General features: G+C 33.2%; 2 protein-coding genes across 4 annotated transcripts in view; both read left to right on the top strand.

The window, feature by feature from the left end:
* The window catches only part of LOC143250296 (cold shock domain-containing protein E1-like), a 49,742-nt gene extending 37,606 nt beyond the window's left edge, over positions 1–12,136 (top strand). The window contains exons 14-16 of one of the 2 annotated variants that reach the window (XM_076500756.1): positions 403–575; positions 3,643–3,830; positions 9,557–12,136. In XM_076500756.1, the coding sequence (XP_076356871.1) occupies positions 403–575; positions 3,643–3,830; positions 9,557–9,887 (692 nt within the window). In that variant the 3' untranslated portion in view covers positions 9,888–12,136. The remainder of the gene's footprint in view (positions 1–402; positions 576–3,642; positions 3,831–9,556) is intronic. The other variant, XM_076500761.1, reaches the window with a different exon arrangement.
* A 132-nt stretch (positions 12,137–12,268) lies between these two features.
* Positions 12,269–20,174, top strand: LOC143250328 (uncharacterized). 2 transcript variants are annotated; one of them, XM_076500787.1, is made up of 4 exons: positions 12,269–12,692; positions 17,744–17,780; positions 18,206–18,338; positions 19,854–20,174. In XM_076500787.1, exons 1-4 carry the CDS (start codon positions 12,673–12,675, stop codon positions 20,135–20,137), a joined length of 474 nt encoding a protein of 157 aa, XP_076356902.1. In that variant the 5' UTR covers positions 12,269–12,672; the 3' UTR covers positions 20,138–20,174. The 2 variants fall into 2 exon arrangements, with proteins under 2 accessions (XP_076356902.1, XP_076356897.1); XM_076500782.1 differs by lacking the exon at positions 12,269–12,692 and adding an exon at positions 15,612–16,891.
* The last annotated feature ends 3,583 nt before the right edge of the window (positions 20,175–23,757 follow it).

Raw genomic sequence — 23,757 nt, 5'->3', positions numbered from 1 at the left:
CATGGCAGCATACGTTTATATCACATGATTGTGTGATGTGACTGCAACTTGTCTATTAGTGCTTTCTGTACCCGTACCAGCCGTTTTTAAATACATAATTTGCTCTGAACAATATTCTCAGTGCAACTGGAGTTGAATAGTTGGTGTACTACAGGTCTTTTGTAATGTTGGTTATACTTTAATAAAGTCATGAATATCTCACTTGTTTCTTTTGATTGAAAAGCTCCAACCATAGTGTAGAATGATGAGTGAACTCTAGGTTGTTATTAATGTTGGTTTTTGTCTTATGAAATTTCCACTTGTTTCTCTGTCTCTTCTTTTTTTTCTTATTGCAAGTTGTCAAAGTATTTAAGCTTGTGTGACCAGTATATTATTATTATTTGTTTCATGTATCCACCTCAGATGGTGATATTGATGTTGGAGAGCCCTCCTTGTATCCTTTTGGAATAACTAGCCTTTATGACAAACATGATATGCTTCAGAAAGGAGATGTGGTACAGTTTCAGATTGGAATTACAAAGGCTACTGAGCAAGAGCAAGCAATGAATATAAAAGCCATTAGAACACGCCACCAGGTATGTTTTGAAAATAACACTGATTTGGGTGAATTACAACTATGGTTGTTCAGATACATGCATCTGTGTAGTACTGGTGAACTTTATAATTTGCTTTGCTAAATAAAGGGATATAAAACGTAAAGTATATCTGCATACTCACATTTTGCCTTCAGTTTGTACTTTAATATTGAAATTTAAACCAACTGAAACATAGTTGCATATTTTTCAAGAAGTCTAACTTACTCTTGCCCCTGTAAAAGATACAATGATACAAAATCACAACATAATTGCACAATACAATCGCAAATTAAAACTATTCTAAAGAGAAATATTTGATATTACACAATACATTACAAGAGAATAAAATAACATTATGAAATAAAAACATGCCTTTCCTAAAAACCATCGAAGTTAGAATAAAATAAAATAACATATGACACAGATAAATGACCATAATACACAATAAATTATTGTAAATACAAAACAAAATAAAAATGAAAACCTATTAAAAAAAATTAACCTTCACTTTAAAACAAAGTATACTGAAACACAATAGCACAACATACCCATAAAAATCAGACATTTTGTAAAAGAAGTCCCTTAATATCACATTCTAAAAAAATCAAATTAATGTAGACATGGTCATACACAAGAATGTATATACTAATATACAGAGATGCACCTTACTTGTAAATAACAGGATGAATAATGTTATTGTGGCAATCAGTATTTACTAATAGAAGAATATAAAGGGTAAAGTTTTACATATATATATATATATATATATATATATATATATAATCATGCACAACACTGTAATATGATAACCATCGTGTCATCGCACTTAAGGTAAAACTATGCACACTTCATGCCCTACATTTGTGCACGAGAATGAAGTTGACTTACTGAAGTTGCGTGTGTAAGAAGGGTATTTTTGGACATATTGTAATAGAACCATGATAACTTCAAGTTTTCATAAAGACAAAAAGAAAAATATGAAGGGTTAGATTTTGCATGCAAGGATAGACTGTGTGTGTAAATGAAAATTGACAAAATAAAAAGGTGACTGTAGCAGGATGCAGTACTCATCTCCAGTTTGGTAATCACTACATTCTACTAATAAGCTTTTGGAAACTTTTTACTGGCAGCTGTAATTTGCAATATTTACTCATTAGGGTTTTAAGAGCCTGAAGCAGCTTGGCTTTCTGTCACTGTACTTCTTGCTCTAATTATAACTGTGATTTATTGCACTTTATCAACAAATTCTATTCAGTGTTGTATATCACCTAAGGCTCTGTATGCTTTATCCTGACTGTGCCACTCTAGGACTGGTAACTACAGAAGCATGAGTTTCTGGATGATCATTATTGAGAATTTCATCTTAGCATCAGTAGGTTGATATTTTTTAGTGTAGATGGGTGGCAGAAGAGCAACTTTAGTTGTGATTCAATGCTTCTTTATTAATCTTAGCATGTTTTATAACTCAGTTGCCAATATTTTGGCTGTTGGACCTGATGAGGTTGAATATTCCCAGGATTGTTGTCTTGTATCCAGACTTAAATTATATGAAGGTTTTCTTGGATTTAGGACGTAGATGTCCAGTTGAAGGCTAGTACACATCTAATGATGGTGTTTTTGTGATTGTACATATTTTGATGAGTTATATCGTTGTCTCTAATGTTATCTTGGCCTTTCTCTTGGCTATATTTTAACTGGTTTGTGAATAGGCTCTGTAATTGGGACAGCTAATTGACCTGAAGGTAGACTAGTCTCCACTAGCAGGCTAGACATAATTGATGTCTTGGCTAGTTTTTCTTTAAACCCTGATGGTGAGAGTGGTTCAGAGATCTGGAAGGTCTTTGCTTAGGAGGCTTCAGATATAGTCTGGTCACAGCTTCAGTCAGATCCTGTATAATTGTATTATTGGCTAGCAATTCATCTTCATTCATGGATTTCAGTGAGGAAAAGGTGAGACTGTCTTTTGGAATCTTGGGAATGCCTAAGTAATTGAAGACATTACTGAAGTTATCCAGGTAGCTTTCATTGAATCTTTATTCTATGTTAGTGAAAAATATAAAGACAAGTGGTCAAGCAACAAAACAGTTTGCTAGTTCAATGTATAAGATATTCATAGGGTTAAGTACGTGATTTTATATTGAAAAAGGCAGTATTGAAATGTAGGCTAATTGAATTCTGATTGGCCAGAAGTGTGGAGTTAAAATTGTAATGACCTGATTATAACAGTTTTTTGGCCTGAAGTTACATTTTAGACAGAGTGTGGAAACTATTGTCATATTCAAGTGACATTTCTACAGGCTTCTCATATACTTGTGTTTATCACCAGTAATGTATAATAGGAAATGTATTTCTTTTACCTATGGAAAACCCAGCCCACAGGCTTAATTGAATCTCAGCTGTGCTGTCTGTTTGTGCTATTATTATAACACTAGCAAAGCTACATTGGAAGCTATCCACATTTGTTTCAGTATTGTCTTGTTGTGTGAAGAGGGTCTTGGTCCAGCAAAAAGGGGATGGGGTAAAACTGTAAGAACTAGTCACTACAGAACAGCTGATTACAATATTATCCTTTGCATACAAGTCTTAAAGCAAATAATAGAATATTTGTAGATATCCAATTCCTAAGTTAGGTCAGTATTTGTGATTTATATTGAAAAAAAAAAAAGCCAGTCCTTGTACTTAGTCCAAATATTAACGAATTATTAGACATGGAGAAGAGACCACAGCAGTCAGAGCGATTATTTTTTTTTTTTTTAATTTACACAAGACAACCAGATGCCAGAGTTGTTATGTGTGACCATCAGGTTGTTTTTTTTATATTTTTTCTATAAAGACAGTGTATTAAGTGAATAAAAGGTGTTTTTGCTTTGACTTTAGAAGTATGTTAATTACTGTGGAAATGTAGCACTTATTGTTTAAAGTTTCTTCATGGTGTTAAGAATTTAACAAAGCCCGTATTCTGTGTTTCTACTAACCACATTGGTTAACTTTTTACATAACAAAGCCCGTATTCTGTGTTTCTACTAACCACATTGGTTAACTTTTTACATAAATTTTCTCCTAATAGTCAATTGTAGAAGCTATTCGAGGAAGTTTTGGGTTTCTAGCCCATGAGATAGATGGAAAGAAGCTCTTCTTCCACATGAGTGAAGTAAGAGATGGAATGACTCTACAAACAGGTGATAAGGTGGATTTTGTTATAGTCCATAACCAACGCACAGGAAGATCTTCAGCCTGCAATGTAGTGAAAATTGGGTAGGTTGCTAAATTTAAAAAAGCAGTATTTGAAAGAAGTTTTCTATAGTGAATCCTGTATAGTGAATTCAATAACAGTGGGAAATGACATTGACAAAAAAATTTAGTTAATTAAGAACCAAAGAATTTTGTTTTAAAATAAGTAAAATGGCTTAGTATGTGCTTGAAACTTCTGATGATAATGTCAGTACTCCTGACCTGTTTCTGTAACTACTATTAGAATTTCTAATGTTTGCAATAATGTAACGTTCTGTATATTAACTTCACTACCGACATGCTTGCCATGCATGGTGGCCCACAAGTAGGAGGAAAGGATTACATCAGAAGTTGCAGGTTACTCCCCCTGCAAGTTTCAATTCCTCATGAGGATTTGTTATTGAGAGGGATTGGGATTTGATGAACATTCCTTAGTCAGAGATCTTCACTGGTTTCTCCTTCAAAAAAGTTTCTGAAGTGCAACATATCTGTACTTGTAAAGGTGGAATTTTGCTGCCGACCAATGTTCTCATTTTGTCATTTATATTTCCATGTCTTTTCTCTATCAAGGCAAGTTACTTTCATTGTAAGGTATATTTATATATTGCTAACCCTTTCCAATGTTTTCAGTGTTAACAGTTTGGTCATTCAAAGGAAACTTGCAGTGGTGGCGGCAAAGATCATAACATCTACAAGTGTTCAACTGGCCCCTTACTATGTTAACTGTAATGGTTTCCATTCTTCTTACTTTTGTTCTTGTCTTAAGTAGGTGTAAGAGAAAGATGTACAGCACTTAAACTGTCAGTAACATTTCATACCCTGAGGCTCAAAAGTTATTGTCCCTTTCTATATTGTGGATGGGTGTTGCTACACTACACTCCTTTGTTATAGTGGATGAGCAAATGAATTTTTTCATGCCTCAATCAGTGTCTTTTTCACATCACATGAAGAATCCTTAGTTCTTTAATAATAAACAAGTTGACAAGTCAGCATTTACATCTGTCTTGGTCCCTGCTGTTACTTCCATTTATGGCCCAGGTCCATCTCCTTTGGTCCAGATGTGCAGAATGATTATTCGTTCATGCCTGCAGTTACTGTAATCTACTTCAACTGGAGATGGAGATCTGCCTACTCGACTCAGGGCAGGATCCATGGAGGTTGACAGACCTAGCAACGGGTTCTCTGTCCAGGTTTCTTCCATCAAAGTAAAAATGGCCACTTTGATACAGTGGAACTATAGAGGTTTTTTATTGATCTGAATGACATTAAGGCCTTGATTAATTGCTCTCATCCTGTGTATGTCTCCTTACAGGAAACTTTCCTGATATCTGCTAATATTATCACCTTTCAGTAGTTTTCATCATATTGGAGTGAAAAGCTGAGTTATAAATGAATTCATGTTGGGGTGGTACAACTGGCCTACCAGTATGTCCCAACCTTTTCTGTACCACTCTATATACCCTTGGAAGATGTAGCCATCCATTTCTACTTTGAGTATGAAACTTATTGAGAGACTCCCCTAAATTGCTTATTGAAGTGGACCACAGCAGAATTTTTTTTTTTTCATTTTCTTCCAAAACCATATGCATACATTTTTGTCACCAAACTCTCTCTCGGTGGTGTTTTTCATGGTCCCTGAGGCAAAGTACTTGAGGCTTATCTTTTACCATAAATTTACTTTCATTCCTCCTATCAGACAGCTATGTATCAAGTATACCAGGGCATCCTTCCCATCCTCTCTTCCATCTTTTTGAGTGCTGAATGATGTTCTATGCTCAAGAACTATTGTGCCATCATTTGATCTCAGCTGGACTATGGATATTGTTCTGCTAGGATTTCAGCCTTGAAAATGTTGGACCTCATTCTTCATCTGGGGCTTTTGTTCTGCACGGGGGCTTTCTGCATTTTTCTAGGACAGATTTTGTACATTGATTCTCACAAACCTTCTCTTAACCTCCACCATATGCAAGTTTCTTTGCAGTATGCTTCTAAATCTTTTTCCTTACCACAGCATCCCACCTGAGGTTATTTCTTTCTTATTCAGTGGGGTATGCTCTTTTGGAATAGATGGTCTGCCATTCTTCCTTTTGTCCTTCATATCTAGGCATAGCTGAGTGAGAGTTAGATGTGTTAGTGGATGATGTTGCTCTCTCCATTGATTAGCCCATCCTGCCAGGGATTATTACCATTCCCAGATGTGACTTTTTCTTGAGTCTTCTGATAAAGGTGGACACTCCTGATTGGAAGTATCATCTTATCTTTGCTGAACATTGTGCAAACTGTTCTTCTATTCCTTTTTATACAGATGATTCAAAATTGGGTGACTTTTAGATTTGCTGTGGTTTGTGACTTGATGTTTGTTCACAGGATCCCTTCTACAGTTTGTGTTCACTGCAAAGTTGTATGCCACTTCTTTTGCTCTGGATCACGAAGAAACTATCAAGTATACCAATTGTACCATTTATTCTGACTCTTTTACTTTACTACTGGCCCTGGAATTACTTAGTGTTAGTTCTCACCCTATTCTTATTAATACCCACCAGTAACTGGCATATTTTTCTTCATCTTTAATTAACACTTTTGCAATGGGCTCATAATATGCATAAGTTTGTATACACATCTGCACAAGATAAGTATTTAAACTATAATTTTTGATGCAGTGTGTGCATCTTCACAAAATTCAGTAGATTTGTGGTGAAGATTACAAGTTTTTTTTGTACACACAAATAATGTTTTTTAATGAAGTGTATTTACTAAAGATTTGTTTATTAAAATATTAAATCTGTGTCATTTCTTGTTCAAGTGAAAGTGATTTCATGTCATGATTAAAACCTATTTTTCATCCCCAAAATCTCTCATTTATTGGTTAAATCTCTTAAGACCACATAAATACATTTCAAACGTTTTTCTGTAACACTATTTTTTGTCTATTATTTTACCAACCCTAACTATGTAGGATCTGCCAATTTGACTGACACAGAGATGCCAACCATTATGATTTGAGCATAATCATTACGATTTTGGTGTATATGTTATGACTATACGCTCATACAGACAAATATTACGACTTGTTGCAACTCCCAAATTATCATATATTATATAGGCCTATACAATAAAGTGATAAATTGTTCCCCCAGGGCTTGAAAGGGCTGAAAAGAAAATTTCTAGTGAGGTACAAATAAATTTTGATAATAAATAAGACATAGTCCAAATGGTTACTTGTGATAATCATGTTTGTGCTTGAAATAATAAAAAATATTTGTATCTCCGATGTCTATCAATAGTTTGAGTGCGGTGTTTCTCCATACTGGGTACTTAGGGGAATCCATAGTTTCATCATCAGTGCTTGTCAGCCAGTCAGCACTCGCTTAGATGGGTATTTCTTGTTTTTTAAGCAGCATAGAAACAACAATGTGATTGTTCAAAGATGGAATTAAAGAGGCCCTGTTCACTGGATTGTCTTGTTTTTGGCAAATCTAAAAGGACTAAAACTGTGAATCCAAAAAATTTAGGAAAGAGTATAGTGCAAAATATCTGGTCATTGCATCAAAAGTCAGTGACAGTCATGTGTTTTGTACTCTTCGCCACATCGATTTTTCTGTGGCGCATGGCGGGATAAACGATTGTTCCAGACATACAAAATCGGCATCTCACCAACAAAAGGCTGAGGTGAAGACAAAAACGATGCAGATAACGACATTTATGAGTAAGAATTTAGAATATGAAACTATAATTTTGCAGCTGTTGCATTTATTACAATAAGTGTCATAAACATGATATAAACTAGTCCTTACACAAAGGCTTTTTCTGCTTACTGTTTGTGCTTGTTCAATGTTGTTTTACCAGTATGTTTGTTACTCCGAACTAAATGAAAGACAATTTCAAAATAATTTTTTTAAATTATTAAATACACAAAACAGTCATAAATGAGCAATCTATAGCAGTAATAAATAATAGTTATAATAATAATATAATAATAAACAGCTTAGAGACATTGGTCAGGCCTAGTATCTGCAAATGAAAAAGAGCTCTGTCTGCAATCATTATGCTCAGTCATTTGAAATAGTTGGCATCTCTGGTGACATAGTAATTATTCATAAATAAATATAAATTATGCTTTTTTCATGCTTGAATTACTGCACATTATAACACAAATACAAATGTTTATCTTGGGCTAAGTTGTTTGATTTTTGTAAATTTACATATAAATTTTATTATATTGACCTTTCAGTGGTTTTTAAGTAACATTACGTAACTTGCATTGATGTGGTGCACACATACTTGTGTTACAGAATCCTATAAAATAAAACTAACCTTTAGTTTTCACAAAGTGACCCTGTCTTAGCTGTGTTTTAGTGGACTAGTAATATTTTGTAACATTCTGGTTATTATAAATTATATACATGTGTATGTTATTACTATTTTTAATAACAAAGATTAAAATGGTGTGGAAAAACCACTCTTGAGACATTTTAAGCTGTTGATTGATTATTCACGTCATTTATTGAAGCAAGTGTGTATAAGAGACTGTTTCAAAAATTTGGAAAGAGTTGAACACTGTTTGATTTAGTACATGTCTCAGCAAATTAAAAAAAAATGAGGTTCTTATTTTATGTTTTAGCTTCTCAATACTGGTAATCTGATTTTCTAATTTGTAGGAAACTGTAGATGTGATATTTTGACATCAGAAACCTTTAATTTTAACCAGTGCTGCTTTCAACATACCATGTGACTTGCAGAAACTGATATTTAGGTGTTCTTTTAATATTTACTTTTAAATTAAGAAATTAACTCATATGTTATTGAAGTGTGAGTTATAATCTACAATTTGATACCAAACTTACTGACATAAAAGTTTGAATGTGAGTCAACATTTGTGTTGATATGGCCTGTGTCTCGTGACCCACCACAAAAAGGTTAACATACAGTTTTTCTGCATAACTGGCCACATCAGTATTTCCAGGAACACGCTTGCTGACACCACATATAAGCCCGTCTGCTCTGTGTGCTGTCATGGACTATGGTCCTGTATTGTAGGCTCGACTTTACAGCATTTGGCAGTTGACTTCAAGTGAACATCATAAGTTTTTCCAAATCAAACTTTCTGTTGCTATCTGGCTGTTTTTATTTTCATAAGGATTGGAAGGAGAAAGTTGTCCTGACTATGCTACATATTGGTCACAGTTTTTTAACTCGTTGCTTTCTTTTATATGTGTAGCCTCTGTCACTCGAGTCACAATAGCCCAAGTTTTGCTGTCCTGCTGTTGTTAGGATAGTGAGTGGCAGCATCATTTTAAACACTTTTACATGTTTACCCCTGACATTGGACGGTGTCATTGGCTATTGTGACACCATCCAACTTGTATTTTTTAAATTTTTATGAACAAGTTATCTTTATCATTGTATATGAATCTTTTATCTGACCTCAGGACATTGTTTAATTTTTAACTTTTGACTTATTTGTACAGTTTATAGGAAACATTTTACACTTTGACCACTTGTTTGATGTTAATAGCCTTGTTACTTTGTGACATAAACCACCAACCATAATGATTTTTATTTATCATCTTTTCTGTGTAAATTCTATTATATAGTATTATTAATTGTACTTGTATGATTGTTTCACAAAATCAAGTAAATTTCTGAAAAGTTGGGAATAAAGATATACCTCTGATTTACAAGTGTGTATTACTGTGCCTGAACTGATATTTATTTTAAATTTACAGATATTATATTTTTGCTGTTTCTAGTGACAATTTTTCAAGGCAAAGGCCAGAACGTCTGATCAGTCGGCTACGAATTACATCTGAAGAAGTCATTGGCCCACGTGTCGTTGTTGTCAGACAGCCTAAAGGTCCTGATGGAACGACTGGATTTAAAGCTTTTCATCAGACAGTACAGGACCAATCAACAGTTGCTACCTCAAAAAGTTTGGAACTCTCTATCAGCAAGATTAACAGCTCCCCCAAAATTATAAATACTATGGTAGAAATCATGCCAAATGTCATAAATGGTTTAAATTGTAACGGTACAACCGAGTTGGGTGATATTGGGATGACTGCTGTCAACATATTAACTTGACAAGTACACCATGAATGAAAGTCACTGCTGTCATACTGACTGCAGTAGCCTGGTTCCACTTGATTAATTGAAGTATCTCTTGTAAAAGCAAGCTATCTATGTCTTAAGAAATTTTGTTTAAAGGATTAATGAATCTGCAATAAATTTAAAGTGGCACTGTGTAACCAGGGTATTCTAACTTCATAAAGTTTATTTTTAACATAACAGAAACTATCATAAGAAATAATCATGATATTTTAAAGTTGAAACTTCAGTAAGCTTCTTGTTTTTGTTTTGTATTTTATAACCAGTAGTACAGCGTGATTTCATTTCAGTAATGTTTAAAGACATCTTATTAGCTCGTAGCCTATTTTATTCAAAACTCAAAAATTTGTCATCATTTGAAACTTGTGGTAAAATCTGTTTAAAAAATTTCTGTATTAGAAAACAAATTTGTAATAATTTGTGCTGAAGTATACTGGTAATCTTTTCATTTCATCATTGTTATTATTAAACCTGAATTTTATTTTGGTTAATCTAATATGAAACAGATTCATCCTTCAACAAATATCAGCTTTTCTTAAATTTTGGGCTTCCTGAAGAATCACTAATTTTGCTGTTACCTCTTCAAAGAACTTAAGTTTTTCTTCTATGTACTGTCTGAGTACCTGTGATATTACTTTTGTATGATGTTCTTCCACATAATGCTTTATTAAAAGTAGAGAATTTCATTTATAGAGATTGAATACAGCCTATTTTATGTAGACAAAAATATATCAAAAGTTTGACTGCCCTTTTCTGTATTGTTATGTATGTATGGAATGTGTAAAAATAACGTAGGAATATCTACATTGAAATCTCAATTATACATTAGGCTTAAAATATTGTTCAGAATAATAGTTCTCCATTTTCATAATGTTATATGCGTTGACAGTGAAATAACAAAAACAACTATAAATACACAAAAGTTTTTTGTTGTTTTTTTTTTTTTCATTTAACTCTGTTCTAAAACAAACGTGTAAACCCTATGCACTTTAAAGAAATCAAACAGGTGTTTTTAAAGTTATCAATCAAAGGAGATTCAATGCTCTTTTGGAAATAAAAACTCCCTATATTGAACCTATTTGAGCACTCTTTGCATATATGATATATAAAGGCATCTTATACATTTGTTTATAATCAGTTTCAAAGTAATCACGTTATCCACAAGTTTTTTTTTTTAATGTTTGTTTCTATTTTAAGTTCATGGTCAGTATTTTCTTATTCTCTATACTTCCAGTAGTGTTGTGGCTGATTTCTTACAAGTATACAAGAAATATTTAGTCCGCGTGTGAAACGTTTGGTACTATGATGATCCTTTTCTCTTGTAGGATTTGTTGTAAAATGGAGCGTATTAAGTGTTTTACTGTTTTTTTTTTGTCACTCTTTCTTTGCTTTTTGGCAAAACTGTTATTATCCTACAGCATTCCTATCCAAACGTAACACGTAAAAACGTTTATTTGCATTTAATTCTAAACGAATGTATAGACTTCATTCCAACTATAGAAAGAAAATATAATTATAATTTTGTTATACACCAGAAGTTGAATGTGAAGTTATTGCTTCTGATAAATTGTAAACATAACAGTAAAAGCACTTACAAAACGATGGGTAGGGATTTTGACAATGTTAGTTCATTTCAGTGTTTTAACCCTTAAACAAACTGATACATATTGTTTTACGTTGATTATGTTTTTATTGCTGAGCCGTAATTGGTAATTAGCTATTCAAATGTGACTAAAATTACACCAATTTTGTCATGCTTTGAAAAGCGTTACAAGAACAAATGTTTATGTAAGCTTTCTGGCTTGATTTCATTCGCATTGCCATAATAGAGGTTTGTTAATTAGCATTGTTTTGAAGAGTAAAATATAATTTTATACTGACCTAGTCATTTCGAATCATTTGTTGTACTTTAAAAGTGATTTGACTTGCGAATTTGAAACCAGAGATAATGTTTAATGTAAAACATTACAGGTTACATCTTAACAATCTTCTAAGCAACAAAACTTGTGTCTTTCTTCCTAATGGTTTTACTGCAAAGAATTATTGCTGTGAAGTTTTATTGAAAGATGTTTTAGTGTTTATGAAATAAAAAGCATTTTCGTAAACTGTCGAAGTGTCATTTTAGCTCATAAAAGTGGATTGATTTTTGGAAATAATGCTCATTTGATGAATGCAAGTAATTTAAAGAGGTAATAAACTTGAAAATAAACTTGCATTGAAAGACACGTGTGTGTGTGTATTTTGTAACATGTAACAATATAGTGGTATAGAACATTATTTTTATGAAGTAAATTTAAAGTGCAGACCGAATGTTTAATAAAATTTTATTAATTATAAATAACTGATTGACAGACAGATGTTGAATATGAAACGTTGCGTTAACTATTTTAAAGTCTCGTCACGTTTGGTCATACTATATTTGACGAGCGAGCGTCTTTATTGTAACAATAATCCTGCAAGGTAGTTACGAATACAAAGTTATCTTCGTGTTATTATCATATTCAAGGTATAATTTTCGTTACCGATTGGTTTACTTAAGTCACTTAGTATACAAGAACGATAAGCTTTTCGTTTAAGTAAACATTGTATAAAAAAAATTATAAAACGATTGGACTGACTTTCTAATGTATGAAAGTCCGTTTCGTTTTCCAACTGCTTGAATGCTTTGCTACTGAATGGATATGCCATGGAAAGAACTTACGTCATGTTTCCAGAGAAATCCGTTTTTGATTGTTTTGCAGATTACTGGATGGTACACTGAATGATTAAGCAAGAAGATTGGTTGAGTAAAAATAATTTATTCAGGTTTGGTGTCGATTTTGCAAATGTATATTAGACATGTTTAGTGTATTAAGCCTAAGTACTTAAATATTATCAGAGTTTATTTTGAAAAGTTTATGAAATAAGCTTACAACTTGCGACGAAGTAAACCTGTTCTGTAGCGAAGGTTATTTTTTGAAAGAAAAAAAAATTTAACTCTCTGTTTGGACAATACTTTAGATTATTTCTGTCATAGAGTCCAAAATAAGCCGCTTAACAATAGAATAAATACAGTACGATGACGGCCTGGCATGGCCTAGCGCGTTAAGGCGTGAGCTTCGTAATCTGAAGGTCGCGGGTTCGCGCCAAACATGGTCGCCCTCCCAGCCGTGGGGGCGTTATAATGTGACGGTCAATCCCACTATTCGTTGGTAAAAGAGTAGCCCAAGAGTTGGCGGTGGGTGGTGATGACTAGCTGCCTTCCCTCTAGTCTTACACTGCTAAATTAGGGACGGCTAGCACAGATAGCCCTCGAGTAGCTTTGTGCGAAATTCCAACAACCAACCAGTACGATGACAATTAATTTGGTTTACTTGGCATGCAAGTGAATTTCCTTTACTTTGCGTACGGAAAAACGCATATGGTTGAATTTTGCGCAAAATTATTTGAAAGCTATCCTTGCTAGCTTGTACTTTAAAAGTAATAGATAGGGAAAGCAACTATTCAACAACAGCCGTCGACAATTCTTGTACTACTATTTATCAGTTAGTTAACAACAGACTTACAAAGTGAATATAGTCATCCTAAGGTAGAAATTTTGATCTCAAAAAAGCTCTGTCATTGCATCAGTTGTAAAAATTACTGCAATATATCATTTTGACTCAATTCTAGAGTCGCTTTCATCCAGATACCACAGGTCTGTTAAGAGCAGAATAATGTGGGATATTTACTCTAAGTATGCGGTAATACTTTATCAAAAGTACATCGAGATTGTAGAGCTGAAAATATTAACTTCTAAAATCAAATCTCTTCATTTTTTAATCCATGCGATTCTCGTCTATAAGCCCCTGGTAATGCCTCTTAAAACTTTAAATATTCGCTAGAAGCTTTTATGCATACATATAGATTTACTTGCATTGTATCAGAAATTCAAAATGTATTTACATTCACTATTCTAATATATGGTAGATTATCTACTTCTATATAACGTACATAATGGCTTACTGACCAGAAACCGTGATTAGTACAAATCCATCCTTGCATAAGAAACTCTATCTCGCAACCTGATTAATATTTAATTATAAAAAATATTACACAATTAGTACAGTGTACCTTAGTAGCAATGGCACTAAGATTTAATGCTAAGAGTATGTAAACCTTTCTATTTTTATTTATTCATCATATTAAAAGTTTTCTGCATTTTATTAATTCATTCCAAATTAAATCTTTGGATTAATACCAAAGTTAGTTTTTACATTTTCTTGTTTACTTTAGAATGTTCAGTCTTTTCTAAGAAGTTCTTGCTTTTTTCTTGTTTATTTTCCATTTAATTATAATATTTCCGTCTTATCATCAAAAACGGTTTCGTCTGTCTTTATGCACCAGGATTGCAAACACTAGCAATATACTTGAAAATCAAGGATTTCATTAGAACCACAATGATAAGACTGACTGTGCAAGTTAAACAAGCAACGCATTTTTATAGACGTAAGTAAACTAAGATTTCAAGTGATTCGTAGTTGTTCTTGTATTATAAAAGGCCAAGCTCACATCTCACTAAGTGGTTATGTTTTATTTTCCCACACACAGAGGTCAACATCATATCTTAAGTACCTATCTTTTGTTCTAACTGTTGAGGTTAACATCAGATCTCGAGTAACTGTCTTTTATTCTAACAGCTAAAAGCCAACATTACACCTCAAGTGACGGCTGTTTGTAGAAACACGGCCTGGCCTGGCATGGCCAAGCGCGTAAGGCGTGCGACTCGTAATCCGAGGGTCGCGTTCGCGTCGCGCTAAACATGCTCGCCCTCCCAGCCATGGGGGCGTATAATGTGACGGTCAATTCCACTATTCGTTTGTAAAAGAGTAGCCCAAGAGTTGGCGGTGGGTGGTGATGACTAGCTGCCTTCCCTCTAGTCTTACACTGCTAAATTAGGGACGGCTAGCACAGATAGCCCTCGAGTAGCTTTGTGCAAAATTCAAAAACAAACAAGAAACACGACCAACAGAGTGAAACAGGAATGAGCTAACAGATTCAACAAAACTACCTTCTCATATTCGGTGTTCGTATTTTCTTTTCCAAGTTGGATTGTCAGAAGGTCGATGAAATAAAACTTTCTACACGAACAGAAATTTCTTAACTGAATTAACATTACATACTTAATATAAACTTACAAATTGCATATTTCATGATGTTACAAAACACTATGTATCTGGTAAGATTAACGTCACTGCTCGTTTTTGATGTATATGTGTATTCGGCAACATTAAACAATCTGTATTATGGCATATGTTTTAGGTCGTAACTAACCTATCATAAATCGTTTGGAGCTATAGGTATAAAAATATATATCGTACTTTTGGATTCTCTATCAGAAAAAGGCACTTCTGAAATATTACAATGATTCTTCACTAGGAAGACTCACTTTTAAATTATGTATTAAACTACATTACCACAATTTTAGAAATTTTATTAAAATAATGTTGATAATAAACGAACAAAATTAATGTACTTTATTAAAAATGATTGGTTTGGTTTTGAATTTCGTGCAAAGCTACTCGAGGGTTATCTGTGCTAGCCGACCCTAATTTAGCAGTGTAAGACAAGAGGGAAGGCAGCTAGTCATCACAACCCACCGCCACCTTTTGGGCTACTCTTTTACCAACGACTACTGGGATTGACCGTCATATTATAACGCCCCACGGCTGAAAGGGCGAGCATGTTTGGCGCGACGGAGATGCGAACTCGCCACCCTCAGATTACGAATCGCACGCCTTAACGCGCTTGGCCAGGCCGGGCCTAATAGTGGAATTAACTATCACATTATAATGCCCCACGGCTGAAAGGGCGAGCATGTTTGTGGTGAGGGAGATTCGAACCTGCGACCCTCAAATTACGAGTTGAGTGTTTTAACCACCTGGCCATGCCGGGCCTATTAAAAAGGAAAAAAAAAAAATTTTTTCCCCATTAAGGTTTGGTTTGAAATTCGCGCAAAGCTACACGAGGGCTATCTTCACTAGCCATCCCTAATTTAGCAATGTAAGACTAGAGGGAAGGCAGCAGTCATCACCACCCACCGCTAACTCTTGGGCTACTCTTTTACCAACGAATAGTGGGATTGGCCATCACTTTGTAACGCTCACATAACTGAAAGGGCGAGTATGTTTGGTGTGACAGTGAGTTGAACTCGCAACTCTTAGATTACGAGTCAAGTGCCTTAACCATCTGGCCATGCTGGATCCCTAATTAAGAAAGCAGTTTAAGATAAAATGTTATAAAAATAATGTCATATTATTTTTAACTTTTTACAACATTTTCCATTTTGATGCGATATAAAATTGTTATTGGTTTATTTATTTGAACGAGTGGACACATTCACTAAATAACTGTATTTATAAATAGCTAATTGTAATAAACCTTTCTCAGGAACTACCCGTTATGATGCGAAGTTTTATTCAAATCCGCCTTAAATTTTAGTAGAAGTTTTACGAACGGACGCTCATTAACCTTATATATACTAATTATGGCTAAAGATACTAAATTAGAGTATTATACAATTATACGCACTATAATTACATACAATATGCAAATGATAATAATTTGTATATTCAACTATAATGTACCAAGTTACGCTTTGTATAAACAAAAATTAGAGCACAACCACTTGAAATCTCTTTGAATTTTCCAATGTAGCGTGAATCCACTAGTCGCTCTCCTAGTTAGATAGGAGCTATACATGCCGTACGTTACGTACAGTTCTAATGCTCCTACTATTAGTCAACAGTGATAGATCAGCCTGTATTTAATGAGAGATATAGGTGAATATATCTGTTATACATTTGTCTGCGCATGTGTTTTGAAGAAGATAGACGCGCGTTGTTGGTAGATATATCAACTCATAATTAGAGTTTTTTACACAAGGACAGGATGAAGAATTTCCTTGGATATTTGAGTATTTTAATTTTTGGAATCATACTTGATTTGCACGCGCACATTAAGTAAGAATATTTCATTAACCCTTGTATTTTCAGTTGATATAATTATGCCAGTAGATGGCCTGTAGTTTTTTACACTAATTTCTACTTTTTGCAACATAAATGATGCGTTGAGCTGTTGGTGCCCTAGCACGCACTGCGGAGAGTTTAGAGGTTACGTTTTTTAATTATCAGTTTTTCTTACATAAATTAATATTTTCTCTGTTTTATATATATAATTGTTTACAAAATATTGTATTACGAAAGGAATGTGCCAAATCTATATCATTAATTTATTTTAATACTTAATTTTTATATTTTAACTAATTAAATGTAGATAAGTTTTGGAAATTAATTTGCCAAACTAGTTCTTGACTCATTAACTGTCCTTAAATCATATATTAGAAGCAGAAGAAGAAAACATTAATCATGTTCAAGGTGTGAATCAAAGATATTATTCTATTAAACCAATCTTCCTATTTTCAACATTTCTTTAAAATTGATTGCTCGTAAACACAATAAATTAGATTAAGTTTTATTAATCCCACATAGATTAATTTTCCAAGTAATGAAATATGCATTTGTTTTACGTTTTATCAGATTTATCAAATTAACACCCAACTGCATATTATTAAAGCCTGAGTGTTGTAAAAGTAAAGCGTGGAATCTTAAGATGGTTATTGTAAAGGATTCTCCATAAAGAAATGGTTTATGTCAAATGTATACGGAAGAGTGAAACTTGTCGCATATTCTCGTTGAGGTAAATAAAAGAATGAGTGTGTATATGTGTATTCTAAATAAATGTCTGTAAGAATGAAAATAAACTTCTTTGCAAACACTTAAAGTCTGAATGTTTCTTTCTTTTGAAAATTATAGGGCAGAGAAACAGATTGACACATCCAGTGCATTTCCGGTAAAACTTTTTGTTCATTTTTCTTGCTTATTATATCAAAATAACATTCTAAGCTTGTTAAATCAGTTAAGAGTTTGGGTTTCTTCTAAGCAAATAACATTTTGTTGATGTCACACGACATGATACACACTGTCAAAATGTAGTTTTGATACATTCCACTTCATCACGACTTCATTTAGACTGTGTTTGTCATGTGACTTCGTTGTTTGCATATTTAACGTTGTTATTAAAATAGCGTATTCATCCCTTTGGATTTGTTGCTGACATCATTGTCACATGGTCTTTTCATCAAAAGCAGCAATATTAGTACTTATTTCTATCTGTGTGGGTTTGAGTGAAACACTTGAATTTTTCATGGAAGTAACATTGCTTTCTTTTTGCTTACAAATTAAAAGCACACAATATATTATCTCTGATTTCTTCAGGAACTGACATGTTCGAGTAGGCCTTGTCAAAACGGCGGTGTATGTCTTAGCGCCATCTGGTGGTCATCAGGAATATCACGAGAATATCTTTGTATGTGTCGGCCAGGATTCTGTGGAACACACTGTGAAAAAAGTAAGATAGATAGTTTTATTTCAGGCTTTAAGTTTTAATAAGTCTTTCGTAACTCAAAAATCCTTTCTACATGTTGTTGGCACAAATCGTTTGTTTATTTTAACGTTAAGTCAGCAGTTAGTGTTTGCAAACGCAGTCGAGGACATACTAACTTTATATTTGTCAGTTTTAATTCATATAAGTTATGTGTTTTATTACTTAATCCAGCTTGTTTATGATGTTGCTTAAGTATTTTAATGTTAAGTAGTTTGTGTTCATGCTCACGTGTTATGCTATCTGCACTGGTGTATATATAAATATAAAAATATTCATCACAGAACTGGGTATGTTCTATTACAAATATTTTGGATTAGGTAAATCAGCAAACCAAGTGGTGACAAAATCAATCAATGTAAAGTAGTAGTGGAACAGATTGTATCAGAACTACAATTTAGCATTATTTGTCATTTCGTAAGTAGTGAGATGCCACCTGTGTGATGATACCCCTGGTGGGCAGAGCGCAGATAGCTCATTGTGTAGTTTTGTGTTTAATTCCAAAGAAACTTTCACTCAAGGAGTCTGTCATTTTTAAAACTTAATACTAGAATTGCCGATAAAGTTTATCTCCATTCTTTTTCCTATAATACACCTGCTGGTTGTATGATTTTGCTTTACTATAACGCACTAGTAACACAAATAAAAAACCGCCATTATTGTCGTTTATCCTACTAATATTAATCAGTGTCTTCTTGGTATTTTACGTGAGAAATGAGTAGTTTCATCTAGTTTTCAATCATCATGACTCAACTGTTGATTACCCTGACAGCGAACAGTGTGAAGATAAGTCGATAATTTGACAGGTGTTTCTATTTCTGTCCTATTGTTATATAAATTGTTCTATCGTTGAGCAAGCTAGTTTTTAGTACTTGATAACAACAATGTGAATATTGGTCAAGTAATGTTAATGAATTAATTTATATATTCAGTAACGTTTCCTACAGACTACGCTGGATAGTAGGTGTAACTTAAATAAAATGTTTTAACAGAAATTTTGAAACTAATGTATACCAACTTACTTTCTAAATTTTCATGCTAATTGTTTGATAACAAACAAGCTAACTGACCCACTACCTAAATTACTAGCTGAATCGTAGACGAGCACTCACTGACTCTTGCTGCTTAACTAAACTCAGTCTGGTATTTTTATATTTTCTAGTTTTCCACATATTACAGAAACTTTCGAGAATCCACAAAAACTTAAATTTTCATGAATTTTCTAGATTTTTCTAACCATTACGTCATAAAAAAAACTGTTTTCAGGTTAATAAAAATGCAGCTTATAACACTGATATTGTATTTGTGGAGTCGTTTATCTTATTTTACTCTATTTGTCTTTCACTCTAAGTGTTACTTTCCGTCGTTAAGTTAATATGTTTAAATTTTTATCGTAGATTCAAGCCTTGTACTTACGTTCGATGTGTTTATTCCGATTTTTCAATTAACACCATTCTGGTTTCTTCTTTTTTTTTTTTTCAGACCAATTTGAACGGTATACAGGCTATCAGCTTGAATGCTTTGAAGAGTTTCAACCTGTAATATCAATTAGAGGTTCTTCAAAGCTTCTGTGGGAAAGCTGTCCACAGGCATGTGCAGGGTTTCGTAAATGTAAAGTAATAAATTACGTCATAAAAGGTGACGGGCAAAGCTTCTGCTCATTATATGAGAAGCCACCAAGTTCTTGTGATATATCGTACATTGAAGTAAAAGGAAACGACCTATATAGCCTTGATATGATGTACGATGAATGTTTTGAGTTGTAGTTTCTTTGCTGAAATAAATAAAGTATATAGCTGCCTATTGAATTCGTATTGAAAAAAATAAGAAATTCTCGTTTTACCAAAATGCAAGAAAGCGCCCTTTACAACATATGAGATATACAAGGAATTGCATTTCAAAATAATCACAAATACAGAATTTATACGAAACATTCTATGTCCTAAAATAAAGGGTTCGAATCCCGTCACACCAAACATGTTCGCCCTTTCAGCCGTGGGGGTGTTATAAAGTGACGGTCAATTCCACTATTCGCTGGTAAAAGAGTAGCCCAAGAGTTGGCGGTGGGTGGTGATGACTAGCTGCCTTTCCTGTAGTCTTACACTGATAAATTAGTGATGGCTAGCGCAGATAACACTCGTGTAGCTTTGTGCGAAATTCAAAACAAACAAGGGTGATTTACAAAAAGTATAAAATGAAATTGGACTTACTGTTGGAAAACGAATCAGAGAATCCTATGTATAGAATTTTGTAGATATTCTATGTACAGTTAGTATGTAATTCAAGGTATATTTTATGATTCTCCCAGGGTATCGCAATTCATAATAGTTTTTAAAACAGATAACACTACACTATCTACTGTTAAACTGATGTTTTCGATATAATCTGAACGTTAATTTGCAGCTCTCTCATGGATTTTTGAATATTGTTGTTTGTAATTAAGCACAAAGTTACACAATGCTCTGCTCACCACGGATATCGAACCCAGTTTTTTAGCGTTATAAGTCCGCAGACATACCGCTTTGCCACTGGGGAGTATTTTTTGAATATCTTATATCATAAATTGGTTTAATTACAAAATTGTACGAAATAATTGGAGTTCGTTTTGGCAGTTTGTTTTCCATGTTATTAAATGTGCTTATACTTCTAAGGAGGTTTAATTTTTTTTTTTTCATTTCTCTTAACCACAGAAGTTTTAATTCAGAAAACAGAGTAACATAGAATAAGATGAATCGAAAGTAATCTTTGAAGAATTTATTTTTATAATTAAAATAGTATTTGACTCTCAGTTTCAAAGTTTAATAGCTAAGATATTTCTGAAGACGTAGCTGTGGGGTTTATTTATTTTAATGTATAGAATGGGCCATAATGAACTCTTTAATTAAGGAAAACGAAATCAAATGTTACACAGTGAATCTTTCTTAATAATTAAGCTTTGTTTCCATAATGGTTGAATCAGTTTAACATTATAAATATTCAAAATGTTCCTCGGTTTTTCAATGTCAATGTGACGTAAACATACTTATACAAAAGTTTCATGAAATACATCAGAATTAATTGCTTTATTAGGGAATTCGCCCTGTATATAATTACAAGCAATATTTTCTGAAGGTAAATAAAGTTATCAGAAAGTGTGAACTAGAATTTATATTTAGTAGGATAACAGCTTCTAAGAAATACTGACTCTGGATTTGGAGAAAAGAATTCTGGATATACGATTCGATAATAACTGTTTGAATAGGAATCATTTAACAGTTACCCATCAAGAAATAAAAACTATTGTCAATTTTGAATTATTTTAGATCAATAATTATTCATTCATATTTCATCTACGAAAATGACGGTTTATAAATTTCACGTCAAATCTGTTTAGAAAAGAGATTATTAAATTATTTTATATAAAAACACGTGAACATCAATCAAACTTGAATACAATCTTTTTATATTTTTGGGAGCTGATGTAACTATTACTGCAAAATATCCTGCAATTTACATAATTATTGTATATTGTCAATATGTGAGATATAATTCACTTACAAAAAGCACCTAACAGACAGTAGGTTTAAACTATTCTTAGGTTGAATTCTTTAGACACCAAACAACATGAAATACTTGAACAGTTTAGATAATATCTTATTTTCTAATTTCAAATGGCTTAAAGCTTTAGAGATTAGTCTTTTAAAACCTTAAACCATTTGAAATTAATTAAATAAGATGTAGTCTCGGTATCGCCATCTTTACTCTGAAACTACGCATTTATATTGAATACTGGCAATAAATATAACATATTTGACAAAGTTTGTCTCAGACATTTTATACAGTATACGAATATTTGTTTGTTCAGTTTGTACTGTCATATCGTTAAGGAACTAACCAAAACTGTGGTGTAACTATTATTAATACAACATGCAAAAAGTTCGTTAAATGTAATTAATTTGTACGATACCAACAGTTGTGAAAAACAAGATGAGTCTATTTATGTGTTATTGCTACAAACCGCTGTATGAAATACGTTTACAGAATAGCACCATTTAGTTCCGAGGAAACTAACTAGGAAAAGAGTAGATAGTCGATACATACAATCTCTAGATGGATAACAACTGATTGTGACTTATAGTCAGACAATTAATGTTTACAATTTCTAACTGTACAGTTGAAACAACTTCTAGCTTATAGATAGTTAATACAGCTACCTTCTAACTGTACAACTGATGCTGGAAATATCTGAGTGGACAACTAGTGTTGCCAACTTCTAGTTGGATAGTTGCAATCATAATCACTACCTGGCTAAATTCTTCTAGTAACTTCTACCTTGATTACTTATGAACCAACCTCTGGCTGAAAGATTTGTACTGGCAGTCTCTGTTTGGACTACTGATGCTGGCAGTTTCTGGTTGGGAAACACATGCTGGTGACTTCTAACTGAATAACTGACGTCTGTAATCTCTAGCAAGACAACTTATTGTTATTATATTTACAACCTTTACTTGGAAAAATTGGTGTTTAGAATTTCTAGAAGTATTTCTAAAACTGGACACTTTTAACTCAACAAGTAATGCTGGAAACCTCTATCTGGCCAGTTGATGCCATCAACCTCTGGAGAAATGACACAATTAACGTCTATCTGGACAACTCACTAGCAGCTCTTAGCTGACAAAATTCAGATCACGTTTGATTTCATTCAGTAAAGTTAAAACATTGTACCCTGTTGACAACAACAGTTTAACTTGTAAAAACAACAATAGCCATTAATACAAACCTTGATCCATCTACAGTTTCTTTTCCTGCATACAAGTATCATAAAATACTTTACATACAATGACTGGCACGCACGTACAATTAAATCATCTTGCTATTACATTAAAAATAAAGATACAAACTTCAGTGCAATCAGTTTTTATACAATAAAAGTATAGCAATATTTTGACTTATAGTGTGTTCTCCAATTTTGGTGCCTGTTTTACTATTGTTTTTTCATTTGTCGTTGCCCCACTAGAACATCATAATGTTTTGAAATGTTGTGTAAGATCTGATTCTTTATGAAGTTGTGTTATTCTAATTGTAAAACAGGATCCAAATGAGCATTTCTCTTTTTAAGCTATTGAAGCACTTTTGGCTAAACTAACTAACGACTGATGACAGCAGTAAAAATTAAAACTTGACATGTACGTGTGTCAACAGGTATAAAAGCATTAATTTCATTTCATATTACACAAGATTGGGAAACGCCGAGTTTCGTAACGTGCGATTAGGAGATATCTCCCTGGTACGTTTCTACTTGTCATGTGTTTACATACCCAAAGGAAATTAATTATCTTAGGAAACAGATGTCTGAGATATGCAGAACAAGAGAACTCCTTACACTTATACATGGACTTTGTGAGCT

Source organism: Tachypleus tridentatus, chromosome 1, assembly GCF_004210375.1.
Source record: "Tachypleus tridentatus isolate NWPU-2018 chromosome 1, ASM421037v1, whole genome shotgun sequence".
Classification (NCBI taxonomy): Eukaryota; Metazoa; Arthropoda; class Merostomata; order Xiphosura; family Limulidae; genus Tachypleus; species Tachypleus tridentatus.
The sequence above is the reverse complement of the archived record's forward strand: the minus strand, read 5'-3'. Positions and strand labels throughout refer to the sequence as shown.

What these genes read in the sequence shown, in the direction of transcription:
- LOC143250328 (XM_076500782.1), top strand. Translation starts at nt 16,821, where the DNA reads ATGAAGAATTTCCTTGGATATTTGAGTATTTTAATTTTTGGAATCATA. An exon ending in GATTTGCACGCGCACATTAA is followed by an intron (nt 16,892 to 17,743) that starts GTAAGAATATTT and finishes TGAAAATTATAG; the next exon opens with GGCAGAGAAACAGATTGACA. An exon ending in TGGAACACACTGTGAAAAAA is followed by an intron (nt 18,339 to 19,853) that starts GTAAGATAGATA and finishes TTTTTTTTTCAG; the next exon opens with ACCAATTTGAACGGTATACA.